Here is a 20,000-nt window from a genome sequence, read left to right as displayed (position 1 = left end):
CCTGATGGAGTTTTAGGACACCATTAGGTCACTTGATGGAGTTTTTCGGTTCCTTGCCACTGTTGCCTTTGGCTTGCTCAGTTGGGGATATTTTGGGGATATTTAATTTAATTTTATCAATCAATAAATTCCTCTTGAAACAAACTTTGTTGTATTATTTAAATTTAATACAGTGAAGCTGCTTTGATACAATCTGTATTGTGAAAAGCGCTATACAAATAAACTTGACTTGACTTGACTTGACACACACACACACACACACACACACACACACACACTCACAGACGCAGGTCAGTTGTTGCTAGGTAACCACAGACAGCAGTTCTACAGACTCTCTACAGACTAATTAACTTCTTTCTCTTCCAGTTACTGTTTGCTGAAATAAAACAGTTTTTCACTCGTTTCTCGAAACTAAAGTCACTTTATGAAACGCTTCAAACAGCGATCACAACATCAGTCTATGTGGGATAAACTGAGGATAATTTATCATTGTTTCAGCACAAAATACATTTAATAAGTTCATCTCACACTCGGACACAAACACCAGCAAAACTCTACAGGCCAGTTTACACACGTTTACATTCTCTTTTCAGGAAGAATGACTTGATTTCAGACATGAATGAAGAGTTTTGATAAATGTGTCCTAGCGACTGTAAATGACTGAATGACCTTGATCTTCTTGCCGTCCATGGTGTTGAACTCGCTCTCCGTGCCGATGGTGAAGGTGTTAGTGTTGCTCCTGAGGGCCGTTTTCACACAGATGCTGAATTCATCTCCGTTCTGCTCAATCGTTGTCAGAGGTTTCACTTCCTTCATCATTTTAATGTAAATCTCTGGAGCCGCTGCACTCATAAAAACACGTCGCATCTCACTTTCATTACATATGAACAACTTTAGAAACTTTCAAATCAAAAGAAAACCAGAAGACTGCCATACTGAAATGTCAAACTCACCTATGGCTCTGAGAAACGCCTCTGGATTGTCCTGTTCACACAGCTTCCAGCTTCCACTGAAGTCCATGATTCCTTTCTTCAACTGTAGATCGGAGATCTGGTTCTGATGAAGCGCTCGCTGTTGATCGTGAGTCTGTTTGTGATGGTTTCCTTAATTATGTCTCAGGAGCTTCATGTTTGAGTCTCAAATGAGTCTCTCTGGGCTTTACATGCACATTAAAGATCAAACATGCCAGGTATTATGAAATAAATATGTCCAGAAACTCCTATAAACCACACGTCCATTCATATTTCTCAAAGCCAAAGTCGATGTCAGTCTGTTACATTGAATTAAAATAAAAGTTAGGGGTCTGTAAGATGTCTACTGTTTCTGAAAGAGTCTCTTCTGCTCATCAAAGCTGTGTTTATTTGATCAAAAATACAGTAAAAACAGTGAAATATTATTCCAGTGTAAATCATTTTCTATGTGAATATATAGTTAAGTGTAATTTATTCCTTTGATCAAAGCTGAATGTTCAGCATCATTACTCCAGTCTTCAGTGTCACATGATCCTTCACAAATCACTCTAATATGATGATCTGATGATCAACAAACATTTATGATTATTATCAGTGTTGAAAACCACTGTGATTCTGCTTCAGATTTCAGTGGAAAATTATTTGATGAATAGAATGTTCAAAAGAACCCCCCCCCCCCAACAAAGGGAATAACAACCATTCAGAATTTCTTAGTTAGGTTCTCTTTACTTCCAAAATAACTGCTGCAAATAAATAATTTTACATTAACAATGGCACCAAACATGAAAATAAATAAATAATATAAAGGTTAAAATTATAAATACCAAATACCACCACAATTACTAAAAACACAGATTTGGAACTGAACAATGTAAACACAGAAAGTTAAAAGTGCAAAGGTCAGGCACAATATAATAATTCTGTACATAATTTGACAACTCTGTGAATATGAAAATATACAAACACTGAGATTGTGGGTTTTTTTTTTCTTCTAATTGCAGTTTCAAAGTAAAAAAAAAAAAAAAAAAAAAGATTTTAGCCATGCAGGGCTAAAGCCCCGGATCTTTTGCACTACTATAGCGACGCCCCTGGACATGCATACGCATAGGCGTAATTTGCGGGTAGGACATGTCCCCACCACTTTTGAAACATCTCGCGGCACGAATGTACCAATACAAACAAACAAAAATCTCCAGATAACCAGCAGAGCATTCATTTCATTCGTTTTTTAAATAAGAGTCGATCTAGCGCTGAAATGTGTTTTTTTTTTTAAATCAACTGATCAAAGTGCTCGTTGCCGAGCGATCAGTGGCGCGGATACTATGTTTGTTTCTGGCTCGCGCACAGCCTTCACTCAGACGCGCGTTTCAATCCGTTGTGGAGAGACTCTCTATTCGCTCCGGTACAATTAGAAAACAAAAAGCACAAAAAGTGTCCCTGCCTGATATACAACCACTAAAAAACATAATCGGTTTTGATGAAAAAAAAAAAAAAAAAAAACTATATGAGTGCGGATTAGAACTCAGAACCTCTGACACGCTTGGCAAAAATTCTACCACTGGACCACTTAAATACACACATAATTTTCGTCGGATCAACATATAATAGGCCTCATTGAACGACCACTTAAACCCAATATTAACATGCTTTAGACATATTTTATTTGTTATTTATACTAGTACCCTATTTTGATGATTTTTCACGACCCAGATTTTTTGGTGCCCCCCCAAGCACTTGGTGCCCTACGCGCAGTGCGTGATGTGCGTGTGCGGAGCGCCGGCCCTGCATGTGACTCTTCATAGAGATTTTCATTCATTGATGCTCAAGATGTTCTTTGCAGAAACTCTCTTATATTTGAGCTTCTTCTGCTCACTCCAGGTGCATCATGGGATGCTTTTGAACACTAGTGAAGGAGGAACATGTGAGGAGCACGTCATGCTCTAGAAGCTTCTTGTCCATCTGCTAAAAAAAGTCAAAATCTAGTATTTCATAAATTCAGATACAAGTTATATTTGTCTACAAAACTTGACTTCAGACTGTTTTAAGAGCAAAAGCAACACAAATTCACAAGTTTGAAGTGTACATTGGCCATTTCTAGCTAGCAATAAATACAGATGAAACCGTTTAGTGAGTGGATCACTGAAAGCAGGTCTGGAGGAGGTCAAAGATGCCTGTGAGCACATCACAAAAACATGAGGGTTAGCTATGGGAAGAATCAAAACAAGCCACTGGGACTTGGCTCTGTTGTACCAAACAAACAGCTGCCTTCCTTCTCCTCTTCATTCACCTGCGTAACCCTAACCGTAACCGTAACCCGCTGTCCTGCAGAGTTCAGCTCTAACCCTAAACTAACACACATGAACAAGCTGATCAATGTCTTCAGGATTACTAAGGTTACAGGCAGGTGAGGGGGTTTCCAGGGTTGGAGCCAAACTCTTCAGGACAGCGAACTCTAGGAGCAAACTTACCTAACCTAAACTAACCTAACCTAACCTAAACTAACCTAACCATAGATCTGAACACAAGAGTCATGGATACGCATGTGAAACGCAGGATAATACCAGGTGGACGCGGCCTAAAACAGGACAAGCGTGACACGTAAGACACATGGACTCAGATCACAAGAAAGAATAGTTTAATAATAAACCTTTATTTAACCAGGAAAGAAGACTCACTAAGATTAAAATCTCTTTTACGGGAGTGTCCTGGCCAAGATAGGCAGCTCAGTTTACATAACCTTTAAATCATTTTCCACTGCATAAAACACATATAAAATACAAACAAACAAGCATCCTCAGTCTTTGTGCTAAAACAGCTCTTCCTCCTCCAGCAGGTTATGTGGACCCGGATCACTCAAACACCGAGGCAGGTTCTGCTCCTCCCCACCCAGAGCAAACGTCACGTTCAGCTTGTGTCCTCGGCTGCCCTGCACACCGTCCGGGTTCTGGGTCTGAGCGGATCCGTCGGGGTTCTGGGTTCTGGATCCGTCTGGGTTCTCAGAGTCTCCGGGGGCCGACACTAGGATACTCGGCCTGGCCGTCTGACCTCGGCTGTCTGGAAGACAACATTTCAAACACTCAATGCCACATTCTGTTATTGAATGACCTTGAAAACACCTGTGAAGGTCACCTGACTCGAGTGACCCTGGAAACACCTGAGAAGGTCACCTGACTCGAGTGACCTTGGAAAAATTTGAGGTCACCTGACTCGAATGACCCTGGAAACACCTGAGAAGGTCACCTGACTCGAGTGACCCTGGAAACACCTGAGAAGGTCACCTGAATCGAGTGACCTTGGAAAAACTTGAGAAGGTCACCTGACTTGAGTGACCTTGGAAACACCTAAGAAGGTCACCTGACTGAAGTGACCTAGGAAACACCTGAGAAGGTCACCTGACTCGAGTGACCTTGGAAACACTTGAGAAGGTCACCTGACTCGAGTGACCCTGGAAACACCTGAGAAGGTCACCTGACTCGAGTGACCCTGGAAACACCTGAGAAGGTCACCTGACTCGAGTGACCCTGGAAACACCTGAGAAGGTCACCTGACTCGAGTGACCTTGGAAACACCTGAGAAGGTCACCTGACTCGAGTGACCTTGGAAACACCTGAGAAGGTCACCTGACTCGAGTGACCTTGGAAAAACTTGAGGTCACCTGACTCGAGTGACCCTGGAAACACCTGAGAAGGTCACCTGACTCGAGTGACCCTGGAAACACCTGAGAAGGTCACCTGACTCGAGTGACCTTGGAAAAACTTGAGAAGGTCACCTGACTCAAGTGCCCTTGGAAACACCTGAGAAGGTCACCTGACTCGAGTGACCCTGGAAACACCTGAGAAGGTCACCTGACTCGAGTGCCCTTGGAAACACCTGAGAAGGTCACCTGACTCGAGTGACCCTGGAAACACCTGAGAAGGTCACCTGACTCGAGTGACCTTGGAAACACTTGAGAAGGTCACCTGACTCGAGTGACCCTGGAAACACCTGAGAAGGTCACCTGACTCGAGTGACCTTGGAAACACCTGAGAAGGTCACCTGACTCGAGTAACCTTGGAAACACCTGAGAGGGTCAGGTCACCTGACTCGAGTAACCTTGGAAACACCTGAGAAGGTCACCTGACTCGAGTGACCTTGGAAACACCTGAGAAGGTCACCTGACTCGAGTAACCTTGGAAACACTTGAGAAGGTCACCTGACTCGAGTGACCTTGGAAACACCTGAGATGGTCACCTGACTCGAGTGACCCTGGAAACACCTGAGAAAGTCACCTGACTCGAAGTGGCCTCTCCGCACTGCAGGAGACTCGGAGCGATTAGCAGGAACCATCAGAAAGTGGCTCATCTGGAAAAGTGACACCTTAAATTACTGGCTTTTCCTTTGGCTTGAGCGTTTAAATACAGACAAATAAATGAAAGCATAACTTTCTTTCTTTCTTTTCTTACTCACCCGCCGCTCTATTTCCACGCGCTGTTTCCTGATCCGCGTCTCGCTCCAGTCGTCTTCTTCAGCATCAGGCATCAGTGTGTGTCTGCTGTATGAGCGCAGCTAACCACACACACACACACACACACACGAGTTACTTGCACAGTCCAGTAAATAAGACTGCAGTGAACTGAGCAAGAGACACACACATCTCAGCGCTTACATCTGAATAAATGTATTCTGCATTTCCCAAGCACTGAAGCACAGGGGCCGGTTGCACCAACTGCGCGTAACTTACAGCTTAGCCTAGTTTTGACGTACAGTAAATGGACACTAAGTTACGACTTACGCACTTCTAAATATTCTTGCGTTGCACCATTAAACTTAGTTTAAGCGTAACTCTACGTATAAACTAAATATTTACGGCAGCCTCCGATCAGGAGTAACGGTTGGAATAAAATATCAGACAGACTGAACTGCATCAATAAGCTCTTCTTCTACCTGACAGACTTCAGTTCTTTACACACATGATAACGCTGACATTTACACTCGCTTACATTTAAAGAGAGAGAACATTATGTGAAAAGATTACTTTGTTAGCGGCTCTTTAACACGAACCCGTCCTAAACAGCGCGCCGCCGCGTGCATCGGTCCATGTTGTGCATGTCAAATATCAGTCATAATCAATAAATGTAATTTCTTATGTTTTTTGTATCAATATTTATTTATTGATCCTTATTCACTTCATTTCAAATACAGTTTCTGAATGTTATTTACAAAAACACTTACGTTATTAATGATTAAGTAGGCTATCGTATTTAATGGAAACTTATTTTTACCGTTAGTAACGTGAGGCAAAAGAATGAAGGATAAACTGAAATTCACAGCATTTCCACACAACTTCTGCTCACGTATTTGAAGACTGCTATTGGATCATCGAGGCTAAACGTCATATTATGTGAATAGGGTTAGGATTATTATTTTACGGAGAGCTTACAACCTACTAGCAACGTTCTGCCTTACGAACAAATGGTGCAACGGAATAAAGTACAGAGTTACAAACTAGCTAGTAGTTACTAAGCCTCTAGTGTGGACTTACGAACGTCTGGTGCAACCCTACCAAGAATCCTAGAACACCTGCTAACCTCACACAGTGCAGTACACACTTAATATCACCTGCTGCTTCTTTAGAAAAAATAGTGTAAAACACATTATGCAAGCATAAACATTTCAAACAATATGCTACATGACCTCATAATGCATGTTTAATTCAGCGAGAGCTTTAGCAACACAAATGCACAATTATTTGACGTCAATTAAATAGAAAAAAAAATTCATCTAAATCTAGCGTAAATGTTTAAAAAATTGTCATTCTGACCGAATAATGAGTCAAGATGATGTTGAAATTACCTCCGCTTCAAGGTTGAGTGCATTGCACTATGGGATACAGCATCCTACCTGACAGTGTGCTATGTTGTATACAACACTTGTACCACGTCACCCAGGTATTCTACACAGAACATTCACACTGGCTGTGCACAGAACACAGGCATGTCATGAGTCTTACTCTCTGTCGCGTCTTCTGCAGGTTTGCTCGCAGAATCTTTCTGATTTCTTCTTCTCGTTCTTTAGAGATGTTGAGCGTCCTCCTGCTGCGCTGCTGTCTGCAGACACACACACACACACACATGCAGTGAGGAGCGTGATGTGAGCGTGTGCAGTGTGAGGAGCGTGTGCAGTGTGAGGAGTGTGAGGAGCGTGTGCAGTGTGAGGAGCGTGTGCAGTGTGAGGAGTGTGAGGAGCATGTGCAGTGTGAGGAGCGTGATGTGAGCGTGTGCAGTGTGAGGAGCGTGTGCAGTGTGAGGAGCGTGATGTGAGCGTGTGCAGTGTGAGGAGCGTGATGTGAGTGTGTGCAGTGTGAGGAGTGTGATGTGAGCGTGTGCAGTGTGAGGAGTGTGATGTGAGCGTGTACAGTGTGAGGAGCGTGATGTGAGCGTGTGCAGTGTGAGGAGCGTGATGTGAGCGTGTGCAGTGTGAGGAGCGTGATGTGAGTGTGTGCAGTGTGAGGAGTGTGATGTGAGCGTGTGCAGTGTGAGGAGTGTGATGTGAGCGTGTGCAGTGTGAGGAGCGTGATGTAAGCGTGTGCAGTGTGAGGAGTGTGTGCAGTGTGAGGAGCGTGATGTGAGCGTGTGCAGTGTGAGGAGTGTGTGCAGTGTGAGGAGTGTGTGCAGTGTGAGGAGCGTGATGTGAGCGTGTGCAGTGTGAGGAGCGTGTGCAGTGTGAGGAGTGTGATGTGAGCGTGTGCAGTGTGAGGAGCGTGATGTGAGCGTGTGCAGTGTGAGGAGCGTGATGTGAGCGTGTGCAGTGTGAGGAGCGTGATGTGAGCGTGTGCAGTGTGAGGAGCGTGATGTGAGTGTATGCAGTGTGAGGAGTGTGATGTGAGCGTGTGCAGTGTGAGGAGCGTGATGTAAGCGTGTGCAGTGTGAGGAGTGTGAGGAGCGTGTGCAGTGTGAGGAGTGTGAGGAGCGTGTGCAGTGTGAGGAGCGTGATGTGAGCGTGTGCAGTGTGAGGAGAGTGATGTGAGTGTATGCAGTGTGAGGAGTGTGATGTGAGCGTGTGCAGTGTGAGGAGCGTGATGTAAGCGTGTGCAGTGTGAGGAGTGTGAGGAGCGTGTCCAGTGTGAGGAGTGTGAGGAGCGTGTGCAGTGTGAGGAGCGTGTGCAGTGTGAGGAGTGTGAGGAGCATGTGCAGTGTGAGGAGCGTGATGTGAGCGTGTGCAGTGTGAGGAGCGTGTGCAGTGTGAGGAGCGTGATGTGAGCGTGTGCAGTGTGAGGAGCGTGATGTGAGTGTGTGCAGTGTGAGGAGTGTGATGTGAGCGTGTGCAGTGTGAGGAGTGTGATGTGAGCGTGTACAGTGTGAGGAGCGTGATGTGAGCGTGTGCAGTGTGAGGAGCGTGATGTGAGCGTGTGCAGTGTGAGGAGCGTGATGTGAGCGTGTGCAGTGTGAGGAGTGTGATGTGAGCGTGTGCAGTGTGAGGAGCGTGATGTGAGCGTGTGCAGTGTGAGGAGTGTGTGCAGTGTGAGGAGCGTGATGTGAGCGTGTGCAGTGTGAGGAGTGTGTGCAGTGTGAGGAGTGTGTGCAGTGTGAGGAGTGTGTGCAGTGTGAGGAGCGTGATGTGAGCGTGTGCAGTGTGAGGAGTGTGATGTGAGCGTGTGCAGTGTGAGGAGTGTGATGTGAGCGTGTGCAGTGTGAGGAGCGTGATGTGAGCGTGTGCAGTGTGAGGAGCGTGATGTGAGCGTGTGCAGTGTGAGGAGCGTGATGTGAGTGTATGCAGTGTGAGGAGTGTGATGTGAGCGTGTGCAGTGTGAGGAGCGTGATGTGAGTGTGAGGAGTGTGAGGAGCGTGTGCAGTGTGAGGAGTGTGAGGAGCGTGTGCAGTGTGAGGAGCGTGTGCAGTGTGAGGAGCGTGTGCAGTGTGAGGAGTGTGAGGAGCATGATGTGAGCGTGTGCAGTGTGAGGAGTGTGATGTGAGCGTGTCCAGTGTGAGGAGTGTGAGGAGCGTGTGCAGTGTGAGGAGTGTGAGGAGCGTGTGCAGTGTGAGGAGCGTGTGCAGTGTGAGGAGTGTGATGTGAGCGTGTGCAGTGTGAGGAGTGTGATGTGAGCATGTGCAGTGTGAGGAGTGTGAGGAGCGTGTGCAGTGTGAGGAGCGTGTGCAGTGTGAGGAGTGTGAGGAGCGTGTGCAGTGTGAGGAGCGTGTGCAGTGTGAGGAGTGTGATGTGAGCGTGTGCAGTGTGAGGAGTGTGATGTGAGCGTGTGCAGTGTGAGGAGTGTGATGTGAGTGTGTGCAGTGTGAGGAGTGTGAGCGTGAGCGTGTGCAGTGTGAGGAGTGTGATGTGAGCGTGTGCAGTGTGAGGAGTGTGTGCAGTGTGAGGAGCGTGATGTGAGCATGTGCAGTGTGAGGAGTGTGATGTGAGCATGTGCAGTGTGAGGAGCGTGATGTGAGCATGTGCAGTGTGAGGAGTGTGATGTGAGCGTGTGCAGTGTGAGGAGTGTGATGTGAGCGTGTGCAGTGTGAGGAGTGTGCAGTGTGAGGAGCGTGATGTGAGCGTGTGCAGTGTGAGGAGTGTGTGCAGTGTGAGGAGCGTGTGCAGTGTGAGGAGTGTGATGTGAGCGTGTGCAGTGTGAGGAGTGTGATGTGAGCGTGTGCAGTGTGAGGAGTGTGATATAAGCGTGTGCAGTGTGAGGAGCGTGTGCAGTGTGAGGAGCGTGATGTGAGCATGTGCAGTGTGAGGAGTGTGTGCAGTGTGAGGAGCGTGTGCAGTGTGAGGAGCGTGATGTGAGCGTGTGCAGTGTGAGGAGCGTGTGCAGTGTGAGGAGCGTTATGTGAGCATGTGCAGTGTGAGGAGTGTGATGTGAGCGTGTGCAGTGTGAGGAGCGTGTGCAGTGTGAGGAGCGTGATGTGAGTGTGTGCAGTGTGAGGAGTGTGTGCAGTGTGAGGAGTGTGAGGAGCGTGTGCAGTGTGAGGAGTGTGATGTGAGCGTGTGCAGTGTGAGGAGTGTGTGCAGTGTGAGGAGCGTGTGCAGTGTGAGGAGCGTGATGTGCGCATGCGTCGCGACTGAGTGCGTTGTTGTGTTTGGAGCTCCGTCGAATTAATTCATAAACCGTGATTTTCATCTTTACACTCTTTTACAAACAAACACTTTCATTTTTACAGCGTGTGAACATATCTGGAATACTATTCTATTTAAAAAACAATCGGATTGCTTTGATATCGCTACTTATATCCAACTTTCCGAACTTCCGCTACTAGCCTTAGCCCGCTAGCATTACACGCGTGGTCGCGCCTATCGATCGTCTTTTTTACACCTGTATCACTTAAAGCTATAATTCGCCATTATAGCACATCTGCTATAATGGCGAATATATCGGATGTGTGTCTAACGTTACCTTTGAGTGCAGGTGAGGACACGTTCGAGCTGCATTCTGTGCAGTTAGAGTTGGACTCGGTGGAAAAGCAGATCCGCGACCTACTAGAGAGACAAGCCGAGCTGCGAGATCGGCGATCAGCGCTTGAAACATCACGCGCCGATGCTCACAAGTCAGTGGTTAGTAACTTTTTGACTCCGACCTCGTCTACTCCGTGTGTTTCTCTGCACAGGACGCGAGCAACCAGGACGCGATCATCCCTGGTTTCATTCACTCCGGCACCGACACAACACCACGGACCCTGGGTGATTCCACAGCGGAAGACGCGAGCCAGGACCAGAGCATGGACCTCTCCGCCCCTCCCGGCCTTCGAGATCTCCACCCGGAACCGCTTCTCCCCTCTTCGCGAGACGGGACGCGACGCTGTGATCATCGGCACTTCCATCGTCCGGCATGTACACGCTACCTCAGATAAAGGTAAGGTGCGCACTCACTGCTTTCCTGGTGCTCGTGTTCTCGATGTGGCTGCGCAGGTCCCCGAGATCCTGAATGGTGACGATCGGGTCGGAGCTGTCGTGCTGCACGCGGGAACGAACGACATCAGGCTGCGGCAGACGGAGGTTCTGAAGAAGGTTCAGGAGCCTGATCGAGACGGTACGCAGCACATCGCCTGAAACAACGATCATCGTGTCTGGACCGCTTCCCATGTACCGACTAGGTTCAGTAGATTATTTGCTCTAAATGAATGGTTAATGTCATGGTGTAATGAACAGAGACTGCTCTTTGTAAATAATTGGAATCTGTTCTGGGAGCGACCTAGGCTCTTCCGTGCTGATGGACTTCACCCCAGCAGAATCGGAGTGGCTCTTCTGTCAGACAACATCTCCAAGGCGTTGCACACCATATGACTAGTAAGTCAAAGTCCAAATCACACTCTTTGCTGTCCAAACTTAATTGATATAAGTACCAATGTAGAACATTATATTGAAACTGTGTCTATTCCTCGTTTAGTGAGGTCAAACATTAAATCTACTGTAGGATCTAGGAAAAATCTAATTGTGATTAAACCAGAAAACCTCAATATTAGTGAACAAAAACAATTTATAAAGCTAGGTCTTCTAAACATTAGATCGCTCACACCTAAGGCAGTTATTGTAAATGAAATGGTCACAGATAATAGTTTCGATGTACTTTGCCTTACTGAAACCTGGCTTTAACCAAATGATTATTTCGGTATTAATGAGTCTACTCCTCCTGGATACTGTTATAAGCATGAGCCCCGTCTGATTGGTCGTGGCGGAGGTGTTGCAACAATCTATAGAGATATTCTTAATGTTACTCAAAAAACAGGTCACAGGTTTAATTCGTTTGAAGTATTTGTGCTAAATGTTACACTCTTAGATGTGAGAAATAAATCCCTATTATCTCTAGCCTTGGCTACTGTATATAGACCTCCAGGGCCTTACGCTGATTTCCTAAAAGAGTTTGCAGACTTTCTCTCAGATCTATTGGTCAACGTCGATAAAGCATTAATTGTTGGAGATTTTAACATACACGTAGATAACACAAATGATGCATTAGGGGCTGCGTTTACAGATTTATTAAACTCCTTTGGGGTCAAGCAAAACGTCACTGGTCCCACTCATCGTCTTAATCATACGCTAGATTTAATTATATCACATGGAACCAATCCAACCGATATAGATATTATACCGCAAAGTGATGATGTCACTGACCATTACATGGTAACTTGCATACTACGTACTGCTGAAATTTGTTATCGACCAGGCAGAACAATCCTTCCAACCACTATAGATAGATTCTCAAATAGCTTACCTGATCTATCTCAGCTGCTCAGTGAACCCAAACAAACAGATGAACTAGAGGAAATGACTAGCACTATGAGCACCATTTTCTCTAGTACATTAGACATCGTTGCACCAATTAGATTAAAAAAGGTTAGAGAGAAAACTAAAGCGCCATGGTATAACAGTGCTACGCATGTTATCAAGAGAGAAACTCGTAATTTAGAGCGTAAATGGAAACAAACTAATTTAGAGGTCTTTAGAATCGCGTGGAAAGACAGTATGTCACATTATAAAAAGGCCCTAAAAGCGGCCAGGGCTGAGCACCTCCGCAAACTAATAGAAAATAACCAAAATAATCCAAGGTTTTTATTTAACACCGTGGCTAGACTAACAAATAAACAGACATCACCTGAGCAAAATATACCGTTACAGTTTAGTAGTAATGATTTTATGAATTTCTTCACTGAGAAAATAGAAAGCATCAGAAACACAATTGTAAATGTACAATCTTTAATGGTGTCTTATGATTCAGCCTCAATTATCGCCCCTCAAGAACAACTACACCGCTTTACAACTATAGGAGAGGAAGAGCTAAATAAACTTATCATTGCATCTAAACCAACAACATGTTTATTAGATCCAATACCCACTAAACTACTGAAAAAAGTGTTACCTGTAGTGGAAGAGCCTCTTCTCAATATTATTAACTCATCTTTATCTTTAGGTCATGTTCCAAGAACATTTAAACTGGCAGTTAAAAAACCACTCATTAAGAAACCACAATTAGATCATAATAGCCTAGCAAATTACAGACCCATTTCAAATCTACCATTTATGTCTAAAATACTAGAAAAAGTTGTGTCCGCTCAATTGTGCTCTTTCTTGCAAGAAAATGATATCTATGAAAAATTTCAGTCAGGATTCAGGCCGCATCATAGCACAGAAACTGCGCTCGTTAAAATCACAAATGATTTACTTCTAGCTTCTGACCAAGGCTGTATCTCAATACTAGTTTTACTCGATCTTAGTGCTGCGTTCGACACTATAGATCACAAAATACTCTTAGATCGACTACAAAACTACACTGGTGTTCATGGACAGGCATTAAGCTGGTTTAGATCGTACTTATCAGACCGCTACCATTTTGTCTGTTTAAATGGGGAAAAATCGAAGATAACGTCAGTAAACTATGGAGTGCCGCAGGGATCTGTGTTAGGCCCTCTGCTATTCTCAATATGTATGCTGCCACTTGGTAATATTATAAGAAAACATGGAATTAATTTCCACTGTTATGCTGATGACACTCAATTATATATTTCATCACGACCAGATGAAAACAATAAATTATCTAAATTGACAGAGTGTGTTAAAGATATAAAATACTGGATGACGTGTAATTTTCTGCTACTAAATTCAGATAAAACGGAGGTATTACTTATGGGTCCAAAAAACTGCCCACAAAACCTCTTACAATGCAACTTCAATTTAGAAGAATGTCCTGTTACTTTATCCTCTACAGCAGGGGTCGGCAAGTAACTTTGGCCGCGGGCCAATATTTTTTTTAGCCAGTAGATGGCGGGCCAGCTACACAGAGTAGGCCTATGGATACAAATTAAATACTTTTATATAGGCCTATAATCGCGGAATATGATGGGTCCGTCACCGTCCGTGGATCATTCGTTCAATCGTTTTTTCAAATTAAAACCAAAAATAAAAAGATGAAAAACGACTTGTTTTTCCATTATTTATTTCCTGAACTAAAATGAAAAAACGAATAACAATGGGTTTTCTGATTTTCTGATTGTGCTCAGATCAAAAATAGAAAAAATTAATTACTGGATTAGACAAATTTTAATTTTGATTTTTTATTTAACACCTTAGGCATATATCAAGGAAATCATTTTAAACAGATCAAGTACTATTGTGGTAACCGATTACAGCCATTTTAATAAAGGTGTGAATAGCAATCATACTCATTCGCTTACAGTCCGACTTTTGAACTTTATTCCTTTTTTTTTTATTATTATTTATTCAGGGACACACACATACACACCTAAGGTTTAAGGAGTTCTGCGCGGGACTGTTTTTTTTCTGTCCCGCTCCCACAAGGTTCTATTCAGCAACCGCTTAAAATATACTCGGTGTTCACCCGCTTTATTTCCCGACCTGACGGTTCCGCAAAATTTAGATCTCGTTTCCATAATCTCACATTCAAATGTCTCTAACGGCAAGAATGAGATTAAGTAGCCTATAATAAATGCTATACAAAAATTGTGTTCGTGTCAATATAAATATTAGGCTATTTTAACATTGTACTGTCAGCAGAGAAAAAAAATGCCACAGAAAAAAATTATGAAATATAAATAGCCTAACATAAATTAAATAGGACAAAGCCTATCACTCAAATTTTTAAGCAACATAAACGAAAATCATATTGCCCTACTGACAAATGAAGTAGGCTATTTTCTGCCGAACTATTTCAAACATCCTTGCAAAAAAAGAATGTTGTTGACTGACAATGGTTTCAGTACCAAACAGCTCCTCAGAGCTAGGTGTACAGGTGGTCAGAATTAAAGGGATAGTTCACTTTGAAATTAAATTTTGGTATGTTTTAGCTTACCTCAAGGGCATCCAAGATGTAGGTGTCTTTTTTTCCGCAGTAGTTTCAATTTTGATATTTTTAGGTCAAACCGTTCTTGTCTGTCAGTCATATAATGCAGGTCTATGGTCACTGTCTCAAAGAGCATGCACAGAGTCCAAATTAAAACAATTCCCCGTCGTCCAAATTAAACAATTCCCCATCGTCCAAATTAAACAATTCCCCATCGTAAGTACACATTGATGGCCCAAGACACGAAACGAGCGGTTTGTGTGAGAAAACGAACAGTATTTTCTGCGAAACCGTAGCCAATGCGACATCTAGTGTATATATCTATACCCGCCCTCGCTCTCAGATCACTTGGACGTGGCTGTGTTCAAGAGGTAAAAACGATATAAATACTGTTCGTTTTCTCACACAAACCGCTCGTTTCGTGTCTTGGGCCATCAATGTGTACTTACAATGGGGAATTGTTTAATTTGGACGATGGGGAATTGTTTTAATTTGGACTCTGTGCATGCTCTTTGAGACAGTGACCATCGACCTGCATTATATGACTGACAGACAAGAACGGTTTGACCTAAAAATATCAAAATTGAAACTACTGCGGAAAAAAAGACACCTACATCTTGGATGCCCTTGAGGTAAGCTAAAACATACCAAAATTTAATTTCAAAGTGAACTATCCCTTTAAGTGCGGATACGCTGTCAAAAGATGTCGGGAGTGGGCTATTGTCAGACAGACCGCCCGCTCCGTCCAAAGTAGCCTACACCAGAGTTCTGACTGCTACCGTCTTTTGACGCGCGAATGGACACAAAGTGGTCAAGCTTATAACTAGACGCGGCAGGCACGAATTTGACGCGCTATTCGCGTCCGGTGTGAACGCACAGTTATACTTTAAAATGTAATCCCGCGCCGCATGATTCCCTATGGGTGTTTCACACAGTATGCGGCGGTGAAATCGCCGCGCGACTACGGCTTTTCTCAAGTAGTGGAAGAGTTTTGTGCAGCATTTAGGACTTCCAAAATAATCCGGCGGGCCAGAAAATATTGCTGGCGGGCCAGTTTTGGCCCGCGGGCCGCCAGTTTTCGTTCCCTGCTCTACAGTAAAAGACCTGGGGGTTATACTAGATCGCAACTTGTCTTTCGAAAATCATATTTCATATGTTACAAGAACAGCCTTTTTCCACCTTAGAAACATTGCTAAGCTACGTAATATGCTATCAGTTTCTGATGCTGAAAAGTTAGTTCATGCATTCATGACCTCGAGAGTAGATTACTGTAATGCTTTATTAGCTGGTTGTCCTGCATCCTCAATAAACAAGCTACAGTTAGTCCAAAATGCAGCTGCTAGAGTTCTTACTAGGTCAAGAAAATATGATCATATAACACCAATTCTATCATCTCTACACTGGTTACCTATTATGTTCCGTATCAATTACAAAGTATTACTAATGACCTATAAAGCCCTAAATGGTTTTGGGGTTTTTGTGAGCGTGATGTGAGCTTGTGCAGTGTGAGGAGCGTGATGTGAGCATGTCCAGTGTGTGTGTGGAGCGTGATGTGAGCGTGTGCAGTGTGAGGAGCGTGATGTGAGCGTGTGCAGTGTGAGGAGTGTGATGTGAGCGTGTGCAGTGTGAGGAGCGTGTGAGGAGCGTGTGAGGAGCGTGATGTGAGCATGTGCAGTGTGAGGAGCGTGTGAGGAGCGTGTGAGGAGCGTGATGTGAGCATGTGCAGTGTGAGGAGCGTGATGTGAGCATGTCCAATGTGTGTGAGGAGCGTGATGTGAGCGTGTGCAGTGTGAGGAGCGTGTGAGGAGCGTGTCCAGTGTGTGTGAGGAGTGTGATGTGAGCATGTGCAGTGTGAGGAGCGTGTGAGGAGCGTGATGTGAGCAGTGCAGTGTGAGGAGCGTGTGAGGAGCGTGTCCAGTGTGTGTGAGGAGCGTGATGTGAGCGTGTGCAGTGTGAGGAGTGTGTGAAGTGTGTGGAATCTCACGGTATGGCCGATGCAGTGGTCAGACTGGCTGAACTGTTGCTCTCCAGCAGCATCATGGCCTGTTTGAGCTCCATCTTATTGTAGAAGGAGATGAGCTGCGGTTCCTGCGATCGCTCTCCAGTGATCAGACACCGCTTGATGTAACGCTTATTAAAGCGATTCAGCCTGCAGAAGAACACGCATCAGAAACTAGAATATTTACAAGATCTGAAATACAAGAGTCAAGCCTGTGAACATCTGGCATCATTTACTCACCCTCATGTCTCCTGCACACAGTTAAATACATCAGATAAGCGCTAACAATGTGTCACTGTTTTTGGCCTTCAAAACTATTTTGACCAAAACTGAACAATAATTTTTTGCAGAATTCTTTTCTTTTGCTGAAATTTCAGTACATCACTATGTTTGGCATTATTTTTCTGTAGAGTACAAAAGAAGAAAACCAACAGACCAAATTTAAGTTGTTATTCACGGTTCAAAGCTTCTGAGAATCAAGGCCTCCACAGTTCATAAAACTCATTCGCAGATTAAACCAAATAGCGGATACTCGATATCGGTACTCTTGATATTTTTTGGAGAGCATCTGGACACTGTATGGAAAAGCAGTGTGAAGACTGATTGAAAACATGAGGATAAACAGTAAACCATGACAGGATTTTCAGTTTCAGCTGACTTTTCCTTCAGTGCTGGTCTGAAACGCACTTGTCCCTCCAGTGATGATGTCCGTAGTGTCCGCACACACCGTCTATTCCAGTTAGCAAAAGTTCCAGAAACTGCAGGAGACACAAAACAGGAGCATTTAACATTTTAATTATCCATTAACCGTCCAGCCGAGCAGTTCTCGGCTACATCACGTGTTTCTCAGTCTTTGAGATCAGGTACACTACCTGAGTGTGAATCTCCTCGTTTATTGAACTTTTACTTTGTTTTCCCTTCTTGACGGCCAGAAGGTCAACGAGGGGTCGAATCGTCATTCCCTAAAAAACATCGGCAGGTTGATGGTGATCACGTGACAGAAGCCTATATGCCAGAAACCACCGGCTACAGTATTTCCTACAACTGGATGGATTTTCTTCAGCTAAAGGGAGTGAGTGTCCAATTCTCTCACCTGCACAAACACAGTGAAGAAGATGACGGTGATGATGGCGGTGAGAAACATGTCCTTCATGGGAAAGTCGTCACTGGACAGCAGGAATGCCAGCGAGAAGGCGATTGCGCCCCTCAAGCCTCCGTACGCCACAATGAACTGATCCTTGCCACTCAGCTTCACCATGCGGTACTTATTAATGATGTATGTTAAACCGATCACACCTGTATGACACACCAACACAAAAAACTCACAGTTTGGAATAATTAAAAAAAAATAATGTTTCTGAAAGAGTCTCTTCTGCTCACCAAAGCTGCGTTTATTTGATCATAAATACAGTAAAAACTGTGAAATATTATTCCAGTGTAAATCATCTGTTTTCTATGTGAATATACAGTAAAGTGTCATTTATTCCTGTGATCAGAGCTGAATGTTCAGCATCATTACTCCAGTCTTCAGTGTCACATGATCCTTCAGAAATCATTCTAATATGCTGATTTACTGCTCAATAAAGATGTCTAATTAGACCCATTGGATGTTCCTGATAAACTCTAACTAGCGTAGCATGAGGAGACGCTCACCCAGAACCCTGGACAGCAGACAGAGGACGATGGTGATGGTGACAAACGTCCAGTTCCAGGCGTGCGGCCCGGCCACCGTCGACACGCCCAAGAAGATGAAGATCAGAGTCTCGCTCACGCTGCTCCACATCTTCAGGAAGTACTTGATGGTGGTGTAGGATTTGTGGGAAATGTTGGCCTCCACGTAGGGCCGCATCACCACACCACACGCGATGAGCCTGAGAACCGCACAGAAACCCCAGCGTGAGACACAAGCACAGACTCATTAGGGCTCATTAGCAGTGGGAACGCCAGACTCACGCCATGATGCCAGACAGGTGGAAGACCTCGGCGGACAGATACGCCATGTAACTGTAGAGGAAGACGAAGAGTGGCTCGATCACACGTGTGTGCGCTGTGAAGCGTGAGGTGAAGGCCGCCAGAACTCCGTACACGCCGCCCACCATCACTCCGCCCAGCGACACCACGAAGAAACACACAACACCCAGAAAGACGTCGAGCGCCGTCACCTCGCCCACGTGCGCAAACTCCTCAAACAGGTGATACAGGACCTGAAGGAAACACACTTACTGTAGCTCATGTATAAACATCAACCTCCCTCAAATCACATATCATGAGAAGAAAGAAGTGGGGAGTGTGTGAGCTTCAGTGAGGAATGTGTGAGCTTCAGAGAGGAGTGTGTGAGCTTCAGAGAGGAGTGTGTGAGCTTCAGAGAGGAGTGTGTGAGCTTCAGAGAGGAGTGTGTGAGCTTCAGTGAGGAGTGTGTGAGCTTCAGTGAGGAGTGTGTGAGCTTCAGTGAGGAGTATGAGCTTCAGTGAGGAGTGTGTGAGCTTCAGTGAGGAGTGTGTGAGCTTCAGTGAGGAGTGTGAGCTTCAGTGAGGAGTGTGTGAGCTACAGAGAGGAGTGTGTGAGCTTCAGTGGGGAGTGTGTGAGCTTCAGTGGGGAGTGTGTGAGCTTCAGTGGGGAGTGTGTGAGCTTCAGAGAGGAGTGTGTGAGCTTCAGTGGGGAGTGTGTGAGCTTCAGTGAGGAGTGTGTGAGCTTCAGAGAGGAGTGTGTGAGCTTCAGTGAGGAGTGTGTGAGCTTCAGAGAGGAGTGTGTGAGCTTCAGTGGGGAGTGTGTGAGCTTCAGTGAGGAGTGTGTGAGCTTCAGTGAGGAGTGTGAGCTTCAGTGAGGAGTGTGTGAGCTTCAGTGAGGAGTGTGTGAGCTTCAGTGAGGAGTGTGTGAGCTTCAGAGAGGAGTGTGTGAGCTTCAGTGAGGAGTGTGTGAGCTTCAGAGAGGAGTGTGTGAGCTTCAGTGAGGAGTGTGTGAGCTTCAGTGAGGAGTGTGTGAGCTTCAGAGAGGAGTGTGTGAGCTTCAGAGAGGAGTGTGTGATTTTTTTTTACCCTTCAAACAACTAATACAATGCAATAAAATAATATTAATTATATTTTAGTGAGTATTGTGAATATAAATTGCCTAGGCCTACATACAAACATAGGCTACGTTCTTTATTTTAAATAATAACCTGTGGCGTCATCTATGATTATTAGGGCTGTAACGATACGCGATATGAAACCGAAATCGCGACACTCAGATCGTTATGGACGTGACATTTGCAGTCAAAACTTGAAAT

At 44.7% G+C, this 20,000-nt stretch overlaps 2 protein-coding genes and 1 pseudogene across 3 annotated transcripts in view; 1 reads left to right on the top strand and 2 right to left on the bottom strand.

Annotated features, from left to right (window-relative positions):
- Positions 1-657, top strand: part of LOC309511307 — a 2,524-nt pseudogene extending 1,867 nt beyond the window's left edge. The window contains exon 1 of the transcript in view: positions 1-657. This exon is cut by the window's left edge and continues 1,867 nt beyond it. The product of the transcript in view is annotated as an uncharacterized misc_RNA (transcript).
- Positions 1-1,633, bottom strand: part of fabp10b (fatty acid binding protein 10b, liver basic) — a 4,328-nt gene extending 2,695 nt beyond the window's left edge. Inside the window, exons 1-2 of the mRNA XM_082186406.1 lie at positions 954-1,633; positions 670-842 (exon numbers count right to left, since the gene is read on the bottom strand). Of these exons, the coding sequence (XP_082042532.1) occupies positions 670-842; positions 954-1,020 (240 nt within the window). The 5' untranslated portion in view covers positions 1,021-1,633. The remainder of the gene's footprint in view (positions 1-669; positions 843-953) is intronic.
- A 1,967-nt stretch (positions 1,634-3,600) lies between these two features.
- The window catches only part of slc9a1b (solute carrier family 9 member A1b), a 44,311-nt gene continuing 27,911 nt past the window's right edge, over positions 3,601-20,000 (bottom strand). Inside the window, exons 3-12 of the mRNA XM_082186402.1 lie at positions 18,689-18,939; positions 18,389-18,606; positions 17,829-18,031; positions 17,608-17,697; positions 17,423-17,493; positions 16,721-16,885; positions 6,961-7,057; positions 5,418-5,516; positions 5,240-5,312; positions 3,601-4,025 (exon numbers count right to left, since the gene is read on the bottom strand). Of these exons, the coding sequence (XP_082042528.1) occupies positions 3,778-4,025; positions 5,240-5,312; positions 5,418-5,516; positions 6,961-7,057; positions 16,721-16,885; positions 17,423-17,493; positions 17,608-17,697; positions 17,829-18,031; positions 18,389-18,606; positions 18,689-18,939 (1,515 nt within the window). The 3' untranslated portion in view covers positions 3,601-3,777. The remainder of the gene's footprint in view (positions 4,026-5,239; positions 5,313-5,417; positions 5,517-6,960; positions 7,058-16,720; positions 16,886-17,422; positions 17,494-17,607; positions 17,698-17,828; positions 18,032-18,388; positions 18,607-18,688; positions 18,940-20,000) is intronic.

Source organism: Leuciscus leuciscus (assembly GCF_965113295.1).
Source record: "Leuciscus leuciscus genome assembly, chromosome: 12".
NCBI classification, from domain to species: Eukaryota; Metazoa; Chordata; class Actinopteri; order Cypriniformes; family Leuciscidae; genus Leuciscus; species Leuciscus leuciscus.
The sequence above is the reverse complement of the archived record's forward strand: the minus strand, read 5'-3'. Positions and strand labels throughout refer to the sequence as shown.